A 21,891-nucleotide genomic window follows, 5' to 3' on the forward strand; every position below is an offset into this window, starting at 1 on the left:
GAGAACATCCGAGGAAAGTTAGTGTGTATCACTGCCATCTACTGGCCAAATAGTTTCAAGAAATAGTGCAAAATGAAGAAAATGTGAGAACAAAATGTTCTTCTGTGTTTACCAGATTTGAAGTTGGGAAAGGCCATCGATATTTTTTTTTTTAGATATTCTGATCCAACATTGTGCAATGACCAACTTTGATAGACTGAACTCTTCTCAGTAATACAATGATTTAAGACGATTCCAAAAGACTCATGATAAAAAATGCTATCCACAAAGAACTATGGAGTCTGAATGCAGATTGAAGCATACTATTTTCTCTTTTTGTTTATTTTTTTCTTTCTTGTGGTTTTTCCCTTTTGTTCTGATTCTTCTTTCACAACCTGACTAATGTGGAAATGTGTTTAATATGATTGTACATGTATAGCCTAAAATATATATATATTCTGATCAACCACTCTGCTACTACCTAAAATTATTTTGTATTTGCCTTGGCTATAATTTGCTTTTAATTGAGTAAGGGACTTTCACAGTGAGGGAACATGTAAGAATGTGTAAGTACTAGTGGTATGACGTGACAAGGTAGCAATTCAAGGGAATTTTAAGTGGACAGCAAACTTTAAAATGGCTGCCAAAAAAAGCCATTGTGACATAAGATTATTAATACAAGTGTAACTAGCAAGTGGTGGTATCTAGCAGGGTCTGGGAGGTTTAGGCTGGAAAGTGAACAGGGAAGAGGCACTCTCCGGACTCACTGCAGGAATGTGGACAGTGCAGATTTTTTCCAGACACCCCATCTCTTTTCATTAAGCAAGGAGATAATAGTCTTAACTTGGTCTATGCCTCTTCTCTGCAGCCTTCCCTGTCTAGAGGCTGAAGCTTTCCTAAAGCAAAAATCACCTGGTCTGCTTCATCACCAACTCCTAGTCTAGCAAGTGTGCAGTCCCAAATCATATTGGTTATCTGCTATTTAGGAGCTTTTAAAAGTTATTAATAAGGCAAAACCATAAGATTCTCTCCCAATAAACTCAGCCCCCACCCTCCCAGGGAAAAAAACCCTAACATTCTAGATGGATGAATAAACCTCTGACCATATCTGTATATACAAAGCACTCCCACACACCAAGATAATTAACAAAATATGAGTCATAGATCACTTAGAACCAATAGTGGTTTGTAGGAAATAGAAAAAGCTTAAAGAAATCAAGAATATTGTGTACAAAGCACCTGCCAGCCGCAGGGACCAGGGGAAAATGTTTAGCTTGTACTGCCCTCTTGTTGAGACCACAGAGTCTAACACTGTTATCATCAGTGCATTGCAGCCGTCTTCTTCATTCTAAAGATCAGGTGCCTGGCCTCTGCAGATAAGGGAATAAACATAGGCCAAATTCTATGCTAAGCCCGTTTTACAAGTATTGTCTCATTTGATCCTCATAACAACCCTGTGAGAGAGGTACTGTTATTATCTCCTTTTATGGTTGAGGAAACTTGAACTTAGGTCTTCCTGACTTGAGACCTGGTCTATCCAAAGCACCAGCAGCAGCCATTAAGGGAGCCCAGCCCACCATGCTTATATTCTACTCCATCTTGCCTGATCTCCCAAGATAATCACAGAGGCTCTTAATTCTTTTCAGCCACCATCATTCTGTATCCACCACATTCGTTGCTCCTACCAGAGCAACTGCAGGCAGTACCACCAGGCCTGCAGACAGCACTCACAGAAGCCCAGTGTTCAGGATGATGAGGTCATCGTTCCTCTGTACTCTGCCTTGCTCAGACCGCATCTGAAATAGTCCATTTCTAGGTGCAACATTTTATAGTATTGACAGGTTGGAGCTTGTCCAGAAGAGAATGATTAAAATGGTGAGGAGGTTAAGAACCATCATTGTCATGATCTATTGAAGGATCTAAGATTGTTTGCCTGGACTAGCTCTGTTCGAGTATTTGAAGAAGGGAGGAGTATTAATTTTTTCTGTCTAGCCACAGAGAGGGGAGCTAGGGCCAACAGGTGAAGTTACAGGGACAAAGATTTCGGTTCACTATATGGAACAGGCATAGACACTGCATCCGTGATTTCATTGGTATAGAGAGATTTCCAGAGTCTGCTAGTGGCACAGTGGGTAGAGTGCTGGGCCTGGAATCAGGAAGACCTGAGTTTCGATATTAGCTGTGTTACTCTGGGCAAGTCACTTAAATCAGTTTGCCTCAGTTTCCTCAACTGTAAAAAGAAATAATAAATAATAACAGTACCTGCCCTGCAGGGTTGTTATGAAGATTGAATAAGGTAATATTTGTGAAAGCACTTAACACAGGTGCTGGCACATGGTAGGTGTGCTTATTCCCTTCCCAGTGGAGAAACTCATTCTACCTTTTCAGGGCGGTAACCCTCTTTGCAATTTAAAGTCTTCCACAGTTGATTAGAGTACTAAGAGGTTAAGTGACTTGACAAGGACCACGAGGCCAAGGTATGTCAGAGGTGACAAGGAAAAACAATTTTAGAGCTATTAAAAAATGGAGTGAGCTTCCTTGTTGGGTGGTCACTGGAAGTCCTCAGGTAGAGGCAAGATGATTATTTGTTGTGAAGATTCCTATTCAGTCATCCCTTTGTAGAATCCTCATGAAGTCCCTCTTTGGTGCAGCTCTCCTGAGCTCCATGTCTAGTTTGTTCATAGATCCCTCTCAGCTACTATTGCAAACACTGCTGTTTTGGGGACAATGCCACCAACATTGGTAAGTTCAAATCTTCTGACCTTTCAAAGTTCAAAAGTGTCTTCTGGTCAAGATTGTGGGTGATTCGGGGCAGCTAGGTGGTGCAGTGGATAGAGCACTGGCCCTGAAGTCAGGAGGACCTGAGTTCAAATCCAGCCTCAGACTGAACACTTGACACTAGCTGTGTGACCCTGGGCAAGACACTTAACCCCAATTGCCTACAAAAAAAAATTAATGAATGTTAAAATAAATAAAATATAATTATTAAAAAAAAAAAGATTGTGAGATTGTGGGTGATTCTCATCGATTTGGCCAGATTCACTTCACCACTTGTTATTTTAATTCCGTATTCTGAATCAAATTGGCTTGTTGTTTCATCCAAGTCCCCCTGATCATGACTGATTCTCTTCAATCAGTCACGCAGTATTTCATGTTCAGAATCTGCTTTCATTCAAGTACTCAAACACTCTATTTCTCTCAAATTAATTACAAACTTGTTCGTACATAGGTTATACCTTTGAATTATTCATTAGGAATTGTTCTAACCTTCTATTGATTGATTCTGTAACCTAATATTTTCTCACCTGATAGAAATATCAGGGTATAGGGCATCATATTACAAAGGAAGTGTGGGGCACCCCTCTTACACTAGTCCAAATATGAAGTATTAAGACATCAGAGGTAAGCTTAGGTTTATTCTTACCTATACTTAACAGAACCTGCCCTCGGCAGCACTGTGAAATGTATGATTTGTCCTTGTCAATCCCAGCTTCCCCTTGTTTTTGCCCCTGCTTAGGTGTAACCTTCTAAACACACTACAATTCTAATGCCCCTCCGCTTCCCCACCCACCCCACATCAAAATGTCAATAAAACATCATTGTGTTACTTCTCTCTTGTAAAGTGAATTTCAAGCATCAGGGAGATAATCTTTTTAGCAGGGTACTTCCTTCTTGTCCTGTAAACGTATTCCATTGATGGATGTCACTAAGGATTATATTCCTCCACCGAAGTAAGCTAACCACCTAGGGAAACAAAACTGCACCCAAGAAGAAAACTACTTCAGGTATGTCATGCTACCCATAGGAAAGAATGAGCTACCAAATCTGAGTGAAAAGAGCTAAGGTTCTCCATCCCACACTACTCCTGCCCCCAACTCAGGTTTCATCAAGTTACTTGGGTACCAGGAAGAATCTGGCTCAATCTTCTCCTTATTTTCTGGGATGGGAATCCACTGGAGCCATTTTGGACATCTTCATTAGTGCCTTAGAACATAAAGGTCATGATTTAAGGTATGGGTGGCACTACCCTTTCTATTGCATTTATTTCAGAGAAAACAGACATCAATTCAGAAAACAATAGGAGAAATGTGTTGTATTAATTTGACTGCAAGACTGAAGTTAAGAGAAAATATTGGAGAGCACTTCTTTTTCTTCTTTTCCAGCTTACAAGTCTCTTCCTTTAATTTATTTCTACTTTTTAAAATTTACTTCCAAGAGTGACTCATGACATCTTCTGAAACTTCATTTTATGCTGAGGAGTCAAAAACAAATAAAACTGGAAAGCTTGGAGGACCTTAAAACTTTCTGTTGCTACTTATTCATATCATATTCACAGTGTGACACAGGACTACCTTTTGCCCTCTTTATATGGTCAGCACTATAAGAAACACATGATACATTTAATAGATCTATAACTGTTCAAAAAGAAGTTGGTTGGCATATTGATCAGAAATGGATTTATGAATCAGTAGCTGTCACTGATTACCACCAATGTGACTTTGGACAAGTCACTTAATCTGTCTAGGTCTCAGTTTCCTCATCTATACAATGAAGGTTGGACTCTAAATCTATGGTCCTATGAAAAACAAGGGCTACTGAAAGTTATTGCTTTGTATTTCTGTATATATATATATATATATATATATATATATATAATGTATGTGTACATAGAAATGTACACTCCCAGGTACAAAGACTTGTCTTTTTTTACCTTTTAAAAAATTAATAGTAGCCAACAGTTATATAACACCTACTATGTGCCAGGCACTGTGTGCTAAGTGTTTCACAATTACTATCTCATTTGACCCTCACAACAACCCTGGTAGGTAGATGCTATTATTATCCCATTTTACAGTTGAGGAAACTGAGGCAGACACATTCAATGACTGTCCCCAGGCTCACATAATTACTAAGTGTCAGAGGCTGGATTTGAACTTGGGTCTTCCTGATTCCAGGTCCAGTGCTCTATCCACTGGGTTACCTCCAGTGTATAGTATATGTTCATTGAAGGCCTGCTCCCAAAGAAGAGTAATGAGAAGACATCTTTCCTTCCACATACATTCCTTTGCAAAAGTGAGAGGTCTACTGGTGTGGAACGTTAAATGTATTTTCAGATTTTTTTGATGTATTGATCATTTTTGCTGATTGTTTTTTCTCTTCCTCTTTTTTTTTTCTTTTAAAAAATATTTTTTATTATGTGGGATGGCTATTGGGAAAGGGAAGGAGAGGGATACTGGGGAAAATTTACACAATATAAAAATAAGATCGATAAAAATTTTATTTAAAAAATTAGTGCTTGCTGAATTGAACTTGACCTTCAAGGTCATGGTTAAACAGTTTAATTAGATCAACAAAAGCACAGCATATTGTATACAGTAACAACAATATTCGTTTAAGAACAACTTTGAGGGACTAAGTCATTTTGAGTATTACAAATACCCAAATTAACTACCCCAGACATATGAAGGAAGACACTATCTGCATCCAAAGAAACAACTGATGAATAGAAGTATGTATAGAATGATTTATATATACTTTATATATATATGTATATATATATACACACAAACATATGTATATATATATACACACACACACACACATTTCTATCTAATGGTCACCATCTCAAGGACAGGTCGGGAAGTGGGGAGGGAGGGAAAAAAAGAAATTTACATGGTAACTTTCTTATATATTTGAAAGGAATAATGAATTTTGCATGATAGATTTGCAGTTTCATGTGCAATCATCTTTTTAAAAAATTATACTGTTATGGAAATGTTTGTTTTATTCCATAAATTAAAAATGAAATAAATAATTTTTTAAAAAACATAGTAAAATCAAGGCACATTATTCACTTGTACTGTAAAATGTGACATTCCATAAACTTTAAAATTCCAAACCCTGACTTCAGGTCCAGTATTCTATCTACTGCACCACCTAACTGCCCCTAGATTCAGGAAGATCTGAGTTCAAATTTAGAATTAGACACTTTACTATCTGGGTGACCTTGGGCAAGTCACTTAACAATGGGGATAATAATAGCACCTACCTCCTAGGGTTGTTGCAAGGATCAAATGAGATAATATTTGTAAAGCACTTAGCACAGTGTCTGGCACATAGTAGGCATTTAACAAATGCTTGTTCCTTCCCTATCTCTTCCCTGAAGTACTTAACCTGCCTGGGTGAGCCTGAGACTGGATCTCAGAGCCCTAGCTACCTCTTTTATTTTGTGTTTCTTCCCAGAGAATAGGTAACCAAATATCAATCCCCAGATAGACACGTTCAAACTTCGAGGTTTTTGAGTTCAAGATGCCAGGAAATCCTGGGTCGTTAGTACAAAGTGGTACACTTTCTATTTCTACTATCGCACTTGTTGGAGGAGGAGATGGCCGCAGACAGAGGATGAGCCCAAGGTCAGGCCTGGTTTGCCAGAAGACCTAGACCTGGAAGGAACTGTTTGAACAGTGTAGAGGGGAGTTGAAATATAAAATGCCTATTCAGCAGTCCTGCAAACTGCTTTATATCTGGATGTTATAAGTATTGATGCGGTTGGGATCTGGTCCCCAGAAAGGAAAAACCCTGGACTTTCCCACATGGCTAAATGTCTGGTGTTTATAATCCCATCAACTGGCCTTTCATTGTGGCTACACCCAATCTCCCCTCCATTGTCTTACCCGGCCATTTCCCACCCTTAATCCTAGCTAGGCTCCCTTCTCCCTTGGCCACGAGGTCCAGGTCCCAGGAGTTCTGTTCACCCCAGCTTACTGGCCACTCCTAGGTCCCTCCCACAATCTTTCTGTATATAAGGTCCACCTTGTCTCCAATGAGATGCTTAGATTCTTAAAATCTAGCCAATAGTTTACTAATGTTCAGACTCCTTTGGAGTCTACCCAATATGATAGATGTTCTAATAAACCTTGTCTTTGGCTAAAAGAAGGCTTGGGTCAAATTCTTTTGGGCAGGACCTGAGTGTTGTGATTTTGGGGTCCTAGGACCCCTGAACCCCTAAACCACATCAGTATCAGTCTATTGGAAGATAGTTATAAGTTGTCACTGTTGTTTCTTTAAGTTCTCTCAATGCATGTTTGTGAGTCTTGTGTGGTTAGCACTTCCTTAATATGGGGAAAATAAATATGCCTGATATACACTATACTTTGAATACCTCTTGAGGTATACCCTAGACCCTAGAATTGAACCAAACCTAAGCTTTAAGTAATTTTCCCCAAGGTTCCTGAGTGGGAATGTAAAGAGTCAAAGAAATAATGAGACAAGAACCTGCCCCCTCTTTTTGGAGGTCAGACTTTCCCAAATTGGGACCAAATCCAAAAATGCTCAAGTCCAGAGCAGAAGGGCCCTTCGAGGGAGGGGAAGAGGATGCAGCTCCCCAGCCTCTTGGTCCCAACCAAGGTCATTGTTAAATATAAATACTTTTGTTTGTTTGTTTGTTTTCTCCTTCTGGTTTTGGTTCAATATTTTAGGTGACAATAAAGTGAAGAGAGGGATAAGGAACAGGGGAAGGGAAGGACGAAGGAATATTAAAATCTGATCACAAATGGGATTTATTGGGGGAGTGGGGAGAAACATCTTCCCCTCTCATTAGAGGACAGAAGCCAAAAGTCCTTCTAGCAGCTGGTACAGCTCAAAGTTGGCACCAGTGGGAGCAGGAGAGGCTACAATCACATGAATGTTGGTAGCAGTGATGTGATGCTGACAGATTAGAAATGCCTGCAAGAAGTCAACATTCCCAGGATACCCTGGAGCAGAGAGAGATTGGGACAAACCACCAAAAGACACAGAATTTTCCCAAAGATTTATTGAATGAGAAGTTTCATCAACTCTAAAACATGGACATATATACATATAGGCACGTCCACCCACATAGGCACTCAGATCCACACACCCATTAAATTACCCATATTTTCATGGATTCTTCATACATAATCCATATATAATTACCATGAAGTAGCATGAAAGGGGTCGTGCTAAGCCCCCCAAGGGAATTGAAGGGGTTGCCCCAGACTGTAAGGGTGAAATATGGCCTGTGCTCTCTCAGGGCTTTCTTTTCAACTTGGTCCAGTTGTGCCTGGTACATCTGGCCCTGGCTGGGTTCCATGCATCCTTCTTCCTTAAACAGTTCAGTTCATGGTAATACTTGGACCTCACTGGCACATCTTTGGGTGTGTTCACTACAGTTTCTTAGTTGTTTTGTTTTTCTGTGAATATTTTTATCTGTTTTCGCTAACTTGGACGTGTACACAAGTTTTTCAAATTGACAATCATAAACATATAATGCCTTCACACAAACTGCACTGAAATCCATATTTCCTTGATTCAATAACATAAAATCAGATTTTAATTTTCTCTTACAGTTGCTCAAATAATTCATTAACATAAAATCAATTTTAGTTCACTCTTATAATGCTGTCTGCCAGCAGTCATAATTATTGCGCAAATCCATTTCCAACGCAGAACATCCTCCATATTGATCATCTTCATTCTTTCAAATGGAATTGCGTGGTGTGTGAGAGAATGCCCTGTTTTTGTGGGACTTAGAAACACCACACAGTAAGTATTCTAACTGAACAGATCCTCCGTTTCTGAGAGTTAGCCATTCATACCAAATCAGCCCCAGAATTTGGAAAATTTTCATCATCTCTCAGAAATTTCTTTTGAATTCTCCTTTTTAGGGAGCAATGCCAAGTAAAGTAGACACTAAGGAAGGAATGGAGATTGGGAGTTGCTCCATCTTTTAGTTATTCATCTTAATTTTCCTTTCCTGATGTTTAATTGAGAGTGGAAGACCAACATAAGAGCACACTCTAAGTTCCTTCGATACTGCTAATGCCTAGCCAGTGTCTCTGGAAAATTGAGTGAATTTAAAGAAAATAAACCACAGCTAGCATCCAGAAAGCGTTACCAGCAACCTATTAACATACTTCATTCTTCCTAAATACTTAGGAGTAAGTTAAAGTGGAATGAGTCAGTGTGATGACTGGAAGAGGAAACCTGAATTCAAGCCCTGGCCTTTAGCCACAAACTAGCTGCCATGTGACTTATCAAATTACTTAGCTTTTCTATACCTTTATTTCCTCATTTGTAAAATGAAGGGATTCTGCCATGTGATCTAAGTTCTCACCAAACTTTAAAGTTCTATAGAAAGTGCACAGAAGTAGGTTCTAAAGTAATAGTTCCTCAGCTCTTACCCTTACCCCTTTATACTCTTAAGAGACCCCAACAAGTGTTTTTTCATGTGGGTTATATTCATTAATATTTGCCATATTAGAAATTAAAGTGTCAGTAATATTATGAAAAGATTTTTCACTTTGAGGAACCCCTCAAAGGGTCTTAAGGACCTCCCAGACCACACTTTGAGAAGCACTGTTTTTTAAGAAGCAACCTTTTTTGTGTCACAGACCCCTTTGGTAGCCAGGTGAATACTATGGATCCCTTCTCAGAAAAAATGTCTTTTAAATGCATAAAAATAAAATACATAGGATAACAAAAAAAACCCCAACACTTTTATTAAAATACAATTATCAAATTTTTCCTTAAAGTTTACAGATTTCACTTTAAGAACCCCTGCTCTATACTATAGCTCTTTAAGGGCACTAGGGAACCATGTAACATTCTCTAATTTCAGTGAGTCAATAAACATTTATTAAGCACCTGCTATGTACCAGGCACTATTCTGCGTGGTACACATTGCTGAGGATGTAAAGAATGGCAAAAGACAATCCCTGCTCTCAGGGAGCTCAATGGGGGAGATAACATACAAACAACTATGTACAAAGTGATACGGTTTAGGGGTTCAGGGGTGCTGGGACCCTAATATCACAATATGTTTGTCCTGCCCGAAAGAATTTGACCCAAGCCTTCTCTCAGCCAAAGACAAGGCTTTATTTATAATTTTATATATTAATTATAAATTATATAAATTTATATTATATTTATAATTTATATAAAATATAATTATATAATAATTATATATTATAATTTATATAAAATATAATATATAATTATATAATAATTATATGTTATAATTTATTTATAATTAATAAATTAGAACATCAGCACCACATTGGGCAGATTCTTAAGGAGTCTGAACATTAGTAAGTCACTGGCTAGATTTTAAGAATCTGACCAGTGGCTAGATTTTAGGAATCTGAGCATCTTAATGGAGATGAGATGGACCTTATATACAGAAAGACTATGGGAGGGATCTAGGAGTGGTCAATTAGTCTATGAGGTAAAAGAACTCGGAAGGGAGAATGGAGCCTAGATAGGATTAAGGGTGGGAAGTGGCCAGGGGCCATACATAGGGAGGGAGCCACAAGGAAAGGCCAGTTGATGGGATTATAGCCTCAGGCAAATGCCAGATATTTGGCCAAGTGGGAAAGTCCAGGGTTTTTCCTTTCTGGGGTCTAGATCCCAATCCCATCAATAGGGAGCCACTGGAGTTTATTGAGTGTGTTTTTTTGTGTGTATGGGGAATAGGGGATGAGGGAGAGGTAATATGGTCAGACCTGTGCTTTAGGGAGATCACTTTGACAGCTGTGAAGGCTGGACTGATATGACAGGCAGACCAAACAACAGGCTATCGCAATAGTCCAAACATGAGGTGATAAGGGCCTGCACCAGGGTGGTATCAGTGTCAGATGAGAGAAAGGGCATACTTGAGAGATGTTTGGAAAGGTAAAACCTACAGGCCTTGGCAACTGATTGAATTGGTGGGAAGGGGGGGAGAGAGTGAGGAGTCAAGGATGGCACCTAGGTTTGGAGCTTGGGTGTCTAGGAGGATGATAGTGCTATAGTTAGAGCATTTGGGGGGAAGAGTTCACTTATGTCCCATTGTCACTGAGCACTTAAAGGCATTCTTACTAGATTGAATAAGTTAATTCACCCCTCTAAACACTTGGAATCAATAAGTGGTTGTTCAAAAGATTCTCACCCCTTGTTTCATATCCTGGTCAGTGACCAGAGAAGGTCCCTGAGGTAGTTGGTTATCAATAGCATCTGATGACCTTCAGACCACTACCTCATCTCGTTGTTAGTATGGGACACATTGTTTGTTTCTTTCTCAATGGTAGAACTGACTGGATTTCTCTGAAGCATCTTTGTTTTCATAATAAGAATAGCTCCATCATGTGACCCTCATCTTCCTCTTGAGAGGGGGCATGAACTGATGGCCTTGCACTACTATTAAATGGGACTGGCTCAGTGCTTCCTGCTTTCATTCTTCCTTCTTTTCCCTTTGGGGTCCAAGGTCACTGTTACAGGGTTCCGACCAGCTTCCAAATGGATCCCAAACTAAAAAGAATGGTGAGTATAGAGAAGGCAACTCCATCCTGACTGCTGATCAAGACTGAAGATCATTTGATTCAGGCTAGAGAAAAGAATGAATCTGCAGAGTTGACAAAATTGCAGAGGTTTAGCTTCTTGTATATAGTAGAGTAGATACCGTCAGTACAAATGGGTCTTGTCGATGTATTAAGTCAGGCTCTGAAATACCTTTCTGTAGAAATACTTTAATAAGATTTTGATTCCTATATGTGCTTGAAAGGAATAAAATAGCATTTGTTCTAAAACTTTAGAAAATTTAACCTTTTTAGGAGTTCAGAATTTCACCTAATTAATCCAATGAGGTGGGTTTTTTCCCCCTCTCATTTTTCTCTTACTGGTAAGGTTGATGCTGGGATTGGTTTGTATAAATGCTATATTATTAAATAGGGTATGGTTAGGATTCTTGCTCATCAAAGTTTTATTGGTTTTATTAGTTATTTATTCTGTAGTGACCACTACTCAAATCAATGCCAGACAGGCTCTTCACTATGGGATGTGTAAGATACCTACTCAGAGCAGAGGCAAAAAATAATTGATCTAGTGTTTTATCATTGTGAAGCAGATGCATCAAAAATGGAAAGAGGTTATATACTACAGAGGAAGATGAGTGATACTGAAGTACAAAGATGTTTGTCAAATTTAATAACTCCAAGCCCTCTTTCCCCAGCTCCCTCCCTGCTTTGTTCCTGGACAATCTCAGATGAATCAGGAAACCCCTTAGGAAATAGTCTAAATTTTGGAGAAAATATAGGTCCATATTTCTGATGGAAAACCAGTGAAGAAAACACAGGCATAAACCTGTAAATGGATACAGTCCATAAGCCAAGAAGGGGAGAAAGCCTGATATAATAGCATCTGGAATTCAATTAGTAGAATCAAGAAAGAACCACAGTGAATGTTGTCCTATGGGGGAGAAATAGTGGAGAGACAGTCTTATGATCTGGTTAAGATTAGCCCAGCACTTCCTTTTAATATGGTATACGCATCAAGGATCAAATTTCTGCCACTCATTGTAATGTATCATTTTAACTCTTGTTCAGTCGTTTTAGCCATATCCTACTCTTTGTGACTGCATTTGGGATTTTCTTGGCTAAGATACTGCAGTAGTTTCTTTCTCCATTTGTTTTTCCAGCTCATTTTACAGATGAGGAAACTGAGGCAAACAGGGTTAAGTGACTTGCCCAGGGTCACATAGCTATTAAGTGTCTGAGGCCATATTTGAACTCATGAAGATGAGTCTTTCTGACTCCAGGCCTGTTGTTGCTCTATTCACTTAGCCAACTAACTGCCCGTCTTTTAACTCTAGTCTAGTTCAAATAACATAAGGTCCCACATCTCCATCTTAAATTTATCCGAAGAGTTTTGCCGTTAGTAAATAATTTTCACTTTGCAAAGCTAGCCTATGTGAGACTGTATATTTCCCCCTAGAAAATACGCCTGTGATATAGGTAAGCTCCCAACAGGTGAATCTTAGTGCTGGTGCTATGCTCTTGTTTCAAATGACTAGTTTTATCACAAATTGGTCAATTGAGAAGATATATGCTTTTTCATTCAATTATGCTTTTTTAAAAAAATTAAAACCAAAAAATTTGTGGACATTCTCCCAGTCTACCCTGCTGCCTTTTCTAGTAACCTTTAGGGGTTAAAAAATCATTGTTTTACATAAATCTCATTCTGTCTTTGTGTTTGAAGAGAATGACTTCCTCTGAGATCTGTAGTCAGATTTATTAAAAAGCCTTTACAGTATTTCTTCTGCTCGAGGCTTTAACTATGAGCCGTTTTGCTTAACATGAGCTTTCTCATTTTGTGACCAGTGCTTCATTTTCATTATCTATCTAACTAGTCCTTTGCACAAAGGAGAAAATGGATTCTGCTCCAAGGGTTTAGAAAACTCCAAAAGAGATATTGTCACCCCCCAGGCATAGAGGCCAGCAACTTGAAACTTCCGTAATGCCATTTTTCCAATAAGAAAAAAGATCATTTATCCCCTCAAAGAGGGCTTTTCCCTTTCCATCATTCGACTGATTAATTATTTGCATCTGTGTATTGTTGGCACCTTTATAAATAGCTCTAGCTGACTCCTAGCTCTTCTAGCTTTCTTCTAACGAGTCATAGCCCTTCTCCAGGAAATATATTTTAAAATGCATTTACTTCTATATACACTTGTATACAAATGTTGTTATTGGTGAATACATTTAAATATATATCTGCAGTTGTCCCTCCCACATCATAGGAGTTAGGGGTGGGCACCCCCATGATCTGGAAAATCCGAATAAAAGTTTTTGGCCCTCCCTTCGTACTAGAAAAGAAGTCTGAATTTTTTCTTTTTCTTTTATGGGGTGTTTACGGTACCTCATTGTAAAATTTGAGTTAAGTATTTGGTCATAGACTCTGTGTCATCTGAAGGCTTCTACAAAAAAAAAATTTAATTTCTTTAATTTCTTATGCTGACCCTCTATATCAAAACTGCAATGGGGAAAGTCACTTTGTAGAAGGGATAACTGTATTTCTAAAATAATATAGGCCTGGGAACAGACTTCATGCCTGTCATCTGAGGACTAGCTTAACTTTTTTTTAGCCATAGCCACCTAAAAATTTCTGGAGGAATAGTGGAGTTGAAATCTAGATTCTTAAATCAATCAATGAGCATTTATTAAGTGCCTACTATGTGCCAGGAACTGGACTAGAAACTGGATACAATACAGATGCAATAAATGAAACAATTTGTATCTTTAAGTTAATTCTAAGTTCTTATGTGAAATAGTGAATTAAATGCTTAAAAATACATTTAAACAGAGCCCAACAATAATTTATTTAATAATAATATATTACATGATTTTCTCACATCTACTCATAGAGACAGGCTTCTCCTTTCATATCTTCTAGTTTCACATCATCCTTTTAATTCTAGGGGGTGGGATTTGAAGTCCAGTGCTTGAATGGGTCTTAGTTTCATTCAAAACTATTTATTTCACACCAACATAACACAAGACACTCTGGGTTGTGGAAGATACAAAGAATAAAAAAAAAATCCCTTGATTTATGGAGATTACAATCCAATAAACTGTCCATCACATCCTTGCTTACCCTTGAGAGAGAAAAAAAAATGACTGGCAAATTAGACAACCTGGAATATGCAAAACTCTCTCAAAGAAATTCTTGTTCCTAGGATTCCTAAAGAGTAAGCTTACCTCACATAATGAGGAAACCTCTTCTTGGTCAAATTGTTATGTAATGTGTGGGAATATGTTTCCCTCTCTACAGACAGGGAAAGGTTAAAAGTTAGTGGTGTTAAAGGAAGATTTATACTTTCTCCATTTTGGAGAAACCCACTGAATTAAACTGGAGCTTATTCCCATTGTAGGCTATTTCATACGAACAAATAAATTATTCATGAAGTCAGTAATTTTCTTTCTGTTCCCTGCCCAGTGTCATGGATGTTAAGACTACAAAAACATAGAAAACATCAAAAACTTCGCTGTGATTTGAAAGAAAGTAATGCTGATTTGCCTGTAGCACAGAAAACAAGCCAAGGGAAAATTTAAATATCCACTTAAGACAGTTAACTAAGAATCCTAAGAAAGACAAGTTGAGTGTGTTTCTTGGATCATCTGCATTCACACAGCTGACAAATGCAGAAAGCAAGCTAGGAAAGTGTGTCACTAACCACCAACCCAGTAACGGCTGACTGTTCAGCTGAGGCTCAGAGAAACTGACTTGCTTGATTCACAGTAGTGAGCGGCAGAATTGGGATTGGAATCCAGAACTCTCGACTTCCATTCAAGCACCATTCCTTTATGCCAGGCTGCCTCTCTTAAAAATCTTATCTTGACAATAAAACCATTATTTTGAATGTCAGTCATTGGGCTCAGATGCCTTAGGGGCTCCTAAATGTCCATGTCCTGCTTCTATAATTCTTGTGCTTTCTATCACATTTGTTTTCTGTCTCTTCGATCCCAGCAAGCTGTCTCTTCTCACCGCTGTTAGTGTCCCTGTGAATCCCCTCTCTCCCATCCCACTTGCTGCTTTTTTTTTTAACCTCTTGTGAACTTGTGGACCTGGTAATTGAGCTTGTTAGAACTATGTATAATCTAATAGTCAATAATTATAAGTAGGGGAATCTTCTGAGGAGTAAAGGGCAGGGCCATTATATCTTTATGAGGGCCATTTTTTGCTGCCAGGTTCTTGGTTTGAGTTACTGCTGTTCTAATGTGCTGTAGTTGTGGTTTCTGGGCAAGTAGGAAGTTCCTGACGACATAGATGACCAGACATTTAGGGCTGGCAGAGGTCTTGGAGATCACCTAGTTTGACCCTTCCTTCCTCCATCCCCTTTCTAATAATAGTGCTATTTCACAAGAAATCTCCAAAAGAATGGGAAAGAAAGTGGGCAGGAAAGTCATGGGGGAAAAAAAAAGACAAAGAGCAAAGATAAAGAAAAGAAAGAAAATATAATGGAATGATCAGACATGGTCTCTTTCCTTACTGGAAATTCAGTTAGATAAATAGTTAAGTTCCTATTGTGTGCAAGCACTTTAGCTAGGCAGCAAGAATCCAAAGTTAAAAATAACATAGCCCCTACCCACCCTTACGGAATTTACAATCTACTAAAAACAATGTGTGTGAGTGTATCCATTCATCTACCCAAGCATGAGACAAGGTGGAATGTGATAAGCATGAAGGAGAAAACCAAAGTACTCTAGGGAAATCTAGGGAAGAGGGAGAAAATGCTTTTAACTAGGAGCATCGATTCTTCATTCTTCCCTCTGGGCCTTTGCCTGTGCTATTTCCCTCATCTAGAACACATTATCTTTCTCCTCAACCAAATCTTCCTCATTCTTCAGCCCAAATTGAATCTTACCATCTTCAGGATTCCTTCTCTTACTACACCAGTTCATACTGCCCTTTCTCTTATCTGAATTCCTCTAATAGTTGTTTCCTATATTACTGATTTGAGCCCTTACCATGCTCTGCCTCACGTTGTAATTTAATTTTTGTGTGATGTCTTGCCTTTTCAACTAGATTGCAAATTCCTAGCCTGAGACCATGTCAAAAATGTCCTTTTCTAGCTCCCAGAATCCCTAGTACAATGCATGGTGCTATAGGAGCTCATTGTAGGAGCTCAACAAATGTTTCTTGAACTGAAACAATCTAAGGAGAGTCATATTTCTTTTTCATAGTGTTGTCTGCATGTTATCATTATCTTAGCTTCACTATTTTGGGGGTTTATGTGTATATAAGGGGGTCCTGTTGGAGAACTGTGCCTTATTAGCCATTGTTTGTTGTTGTTTGTCCTTGGTTCGTGAAGACCATGATATGGGCAGGGCAAGGCAATCGGGGTTAAAAGACTTGCCTAGAGTCACACAGCTAGCGTTATGTGTCTGAGGTTGGATTTGGAACTCAGGTCCTCCTGACTCCAGGGCTGGTGCTCTATTCACTATGCCACCTAGTTGCCCCTATCAGTGACTTTTTAACTGCTAAATCTAATGACCAAAATAAAAAAAAAATCAATAAATCTAGTGGACTTTTCTTAGCCTTCATCCTATCTGACCTGTGTACAGGTTTGTACCTGCCGTTATCTCCTGTCTCTGATCATTCTCCTTTCCTTGGCTTTCATGACACTACTCTCTTCTACTTTTCCTCAAACCTGACAGACTGATCTTTCTTTATCTCCTTTGCTGGATCAAAACCCTTCTCCCTCCACCTAGACATGGGTGTCCTACAAGACTAAATCTGAGGTCCTGTTCTTTCTCTACCCCTTTTCCCTTTGTGGTTTCAATTATCTATGCAGATGAGCCCCAAATGAATAAATACAACCTTCATCTCTCTCCTAAACTCCAATGGTGCATCACCAATTGCCCTATCAATATTTCTACTTGGATGTCTCTTGGCATCTCAAATTCAATATATCCAACATTCCAAAACAGAAGAATGAAGATGAAATATGCCACTCACCTCCTGACAGAGAAGTAAAGAACTTAAAATGCAGAAAGAGACATACATATTCAAATATGTCTAATGTGGGGATTCATTTTGCCAGACTATATAGATATATATTGAGGGACTTTCTTTTCTTCTTTTTAAAAATTTGCTTAATGGAGTAAGGGTAGGGGGAGAGATAGATTAATATTTCGAAAGTACTTGTTACTTGAAAAAATTATATTTTAAATGTTATAATGGTCCTTTTTTTTTTTTTCATCAGTATTGCTAATTCCAAATCCCTGCTGACCCCTTCTCAATGAAAAATGGAGAGAAAGAGGGGCAGCTAGATGGTGCAGTGGATAGAACACCAGTCCTGGATTCAGGAGGACCTGAGTTCAAATCCGGCCTCAGACATATAACACTTACTGGCTGTGTGACCCTGGGCAAGTCACTTAACCCCATTGCCTAACCAAAAAGAAAAAAAAAAGATCTAAAAATTGAAAGAAACAAAAATAAAACCCTTATAAGAAACAACCATAACCAGGCAAAACTAATTCACCCGGTGGTTATTCCCAAAAATGCTTCTGCATAGAAGTATCCACCACCTCTCTCTCAGAGGGCATCAAAATGCTTCAAAATAAATTCTCTGGAAATGTAGATGACCACTTCATTAAGATCAGAGTTGAGTTTTTCTTTTAAACTTTTCTTCACTTTTTAAAATTAATTTGTTTCAATCAATGAAAATCTGCCGTCTCTCCCTCCTACCCTCTCCATTAAGACAGAAAAACAAAACCATTGTTATAAATATGTATAGTCAAATAAAGCAAATTCCTACATTAGACATGTCCAAAAAAATGCCTCAATCTATGCTTTGAGTCCATCAGTTCTCCGTCAGGAAGTAGGTAGCATGTTTTTTCATGAATTTTCTGAAACTGCAGTTGATCATTGCATGAATTAGAGTTCTTAAGTCTTTCAAAGTTGTTTGTCTTTACAATATTATTATTGTAGAAATTGTTCTCCTGGTTCTTCTCACTTCATTCTACATTAGCTCACACTACCCAGAATTCTCTGAAGTCATCTATTTCATCATTTCTTGTTGTTGTTATTGTTGTTGTTTGTCCTTTGTTCTTGAAGAGGATCATGACATCAGGGAGGTGATGCCATGACATGCAAGTGAATTGGATTTAAGTGACGGAGGGCTGTGCAAAGTTACCAGCCTCACTTTCTCCTCCAGAGCCATCTGGGTTCCAGTGGCCAGATATAGATCAGGACAACTGGAGATGGCCCAGGATGAAGTGGGGGACCTTGGCCTTTTCAAGCTAAGGTCTTAACAAGTCTCAGTGTGACTGAGGCAATGGCCATTCAGCGATTAAGGCCAATCAATAAGAGCCAGAGTGATTTGGGGTGAAGGCTGGTTTTTAAGAAAAAAGATCATTTGTCAATATTAACTTGACATTTGCTACACTAAGTAAGAGAAATTTTTCCCCCAATAACCATTAAATTGACATTATTGGAAGAGCTGAATCACATTAATATTCACATTCTCATGACAGGCAGATCAGTACCATATTGGGTGGGCTGGATTTGAAATCAGAGGACATGGCTTCAGATCTTGAGTCTGCTACTTACTCACTAATAAAACATAAACAACTCTATTTGACTTTTAAAGCTTTTTATACAGTACAATAATATCCTATTGCAGGGGCAGCTAGGTGGAGCAGTGGAAAGAGCACCGGCCCTGAAGTCAGGAGGACCTGAGTTCAAATCCGGCCTCAGACCAGACACTTGAAACTTACTAGATGTGTGACCCTGAGCAAGTCACTTAACCCCAATTGCCTCACCAAAAAAAAAAAAAAAAAAAGGAAATATCCTATTACATACATATGCCACAATTTGCTCAGCTATTCCCCAATTGTATGATGCCTCTTAAGGCAGTTCCTTAGATTTTTACAATCCATTCTCCACAAAGCTGTCAAAATAATCTTTCTAGGGCTTGAAAATGTCAGTCTTTTTCTCAACAATGTTCAGTGACACTCTGCTAGACCTCAGATAAAATGCAAACTCCTCAGTGTAGTATTTAAGGCCTTTCACAATCAGGTTCTAACCTATCTTGTCAGATATTTGTTCTCTTTTATGCATTCTATGTTCAGAAAAAAACTGAACATTCCATTTTCTGTTTCTGTGCCTTCGAACAGGCTGTTCCTCACTTCCCAGAGTGCACTCCCTCTTCACCTCTGCCTCAACAAATACTTGCCTCTGATCAAGATTCAATTCAGGTGCCACCTCTTCTGGGAAACTTCTTTTAATCTTTCCCCCTCTATTACCTCCCTCCTTCCCTCCCCAGTTATTAGTGAACAATTCTTCATAAGTAAGCTGGTATTTACCTAGTATACATCATTTTGTGCTCCATTAAAAAGTAATCTCTTTAAAAGCAGGGATCATTTTCTTTCTTTCTTTTTTTTTTTCTTGGTATTGAAAGCACCTAGTACAGTGACTTGAACATAGTGGATGCTTATTAAATATTTTCAGAATGAAAGTGAATTGAGTAGAATTAGTACAGAGCCTTCCACTGGGCTCTCCTCAGACATTACCACTTAATGGAACCTACTCTTGCTTTTGCCTTGAGCAGCATAACCTTCATAAACCTAGGGATCACCTCCACATCACAATTAGGCAGAGAATTAGACTTTTGTGGAAGGTCTTACAAATAAGTATACAATAAGCTTTTGATTTATTGGTCTGTTTTCCCTTCAATATCATGATAAATGGAACCAGTATTCCTTAGTAAGGAAGAATAACAATCACAGAATAGTTATGTGCAAGCCTGCTAGAATTATTTTAAAGAAACTCTAGGTAGCTCTTTCCAGTCAACAAACATTTATTAAGCTCTTACTATGTGCCAGGCACTGTTCTAAGTGCTGGGAATATAAATACAAGCGAAAAAGAAAGACCGTTCCTGCCCTCAAATTTAATCTCATGAGGAAGACACAATATGAAAGGAATCTGAAAGATGGGAGAGGTGGGAGGAGGAGAGGGAGGGAAGAGAGTACACAGCCCAGGAGCGTGTACTCCAGATAGTGTAGTCTAGTGGGAATGAAGAAATGTCCAGGGGCTAGGGGCAGGTCCTTAGGAGTTGGGACTTTGTGAGCTCTAAGGATGAAGTTACTTTTCAAGAGGAAGAACTTCCTGAGGCGTGATGGAGATATCTGGGAAGTGCAGCCTTGGGGGAAATTTCAATCTAGATCCACTAGGATGGATGCTAATGATGGCTTTCCTTTGGTTTGTTGGCACTAACTTTCTCACTCAACTCTAAAACTTTTCCAAATAGCTCCAATTTTTCTGTTTCACTCCGAGTTGAGCAAATGAGTGGTGGCAGTGGATAGAATGCTATACTTGGAGGGAGGAAAACCTGAGTTCGAATCCTGCCTCAAGACATTTACCCTTGGGCAAGCCACATAACCTCTCTCATTCTCAGTTTCTTTATCTGTAAAATGAGGATAATAATAGTAGCACAAACTTCACAGGGCTATTGTGAAGATCAAACGAGATAAGATATGTAAAGTACTTTGCAAACTTTAACATACTATGTAAGGCAACAAACTTACATATATAAATACTAGCTATTATCATTACTATTACGACACTGTAGTGGGGCTTTGAGAAAAGTGCTAAGGTCCTGTCAGTTTTGCTTTATTTTTGGACAGGCTGAGAAACTTCCTTGAAGTTGTTTTCTAATTCCTTCTTGGCTTTATATTTGCTCAACTTCCTTGAAGTTGTTTTCTAATTCCTCCTTGGCTTTAGCTTACTATTCCTGCTTGAGGGCTGGGGCCTGGGGAACTGAGCCTTCCCTTCATTTCCTGTGCCCCTCACAGGAAGTGATCAGTAGAAACTCTTAGGTTAGTCCTTGAGGGAAATATAAACTCTACCATAGGTAAGAGGCTCTATCATGTCACTAACTACATGTGTGTAGGCAATTAAACGCAATGCATCAGAGTTCAACTCTGTCTTCATTTGGAAATATCTTAGATGGAGATGCTTCTTTCCTATCCCCAGTTAGTGACTCCAAGCCAGGCCATTCTCAGCCTAGGACCTAGTTTCTCTGGATGCCTGGGAAGTCTGTATTCTCATTTTAGCTCCTAACTACTTTTGTCCTCCAATCTAGGTTGAGCTTTCTCACTCAGAACCACCTCCCCCCAAAACACGCACAATTGGTCCCCAATATCTACTCTCAATCCAGGCTGAGCAACATGACATTCTTGTCTGGGCTTCATTCCTCTAAGTAATAGGTCTTTTCTACTCGTTGTCTGCTTCTTCTCTGTTATTTCCTGGGATACCGGAAACATCCATCATCTGGGAGAAGCAACATCGATTACCTGTCACTTATTTTTGGTCCTAACCTCTGGGATTTCATCAATTTCAGGACTGCCCAACCAAACCTCTTATTGTTGTTCAGTCATTTCAGTTGTGTCCAACTCTTTGTGACCCCATTTTGAAGGTCACACAGCTAGTCAGTGTCTGAGGCTGGATTTGAATTCCTGAAGATGAATCTTCCTGATTCCAGGGCCAGTACTCTATCCATTTCACCACCTAGCAGCCCAACCAAGCCTAGGTTACCTAAGAAATTCCCTCCAGCAATGGTTCGCTAAGAAATTC

The 21,891-nt window shown here is 38.9% G+C and overlaps 1 protein-coding gene across 1 annotated transcript in view; it reads left to right on the plus strand.

The window, feature by feature from the left end:
• Positions 1-8,672: 8,672 nt before the first annotated feature.
• CNDP1 (carnosine dipeptidase 1) overlaps positions 8,673-21,891 on the plus strand; it is a 63,649-nt gene continuing 50,430 nt past the window's right edge. Inside the window, exons 1-2 of the mRNA XM_027852360.1 lie at positions 8,673-8,679; positions 11,198-11,298. Coding sequence (XP_027708161.1) covers positions 8,673-8,679; positions 11,198-11,298 — 108 coding nt within the window. The remainder of the gene's footprint in view (positions 8,680-11,197; positions 11,299-21,891) is intronic.

The sequence above is a fragment of the Vombatus ursinus genome, unplaced genomic scaffold, assembly GCF_900497805.2.
Source record: "Vombatus ursinus unplaced genomic scaffold, bare-nosed wombat genome assembly UNPS02009573.1, whole genome shotgun sequence".
In the NCBI taxonomy this organism is placed as follows: domain Eukaryota; kingdom Metazoa; phylum Chordata; class Mammalia; order Diprotodontia; family Vombatidae; genus Vombatus; species Vombatus ursinus.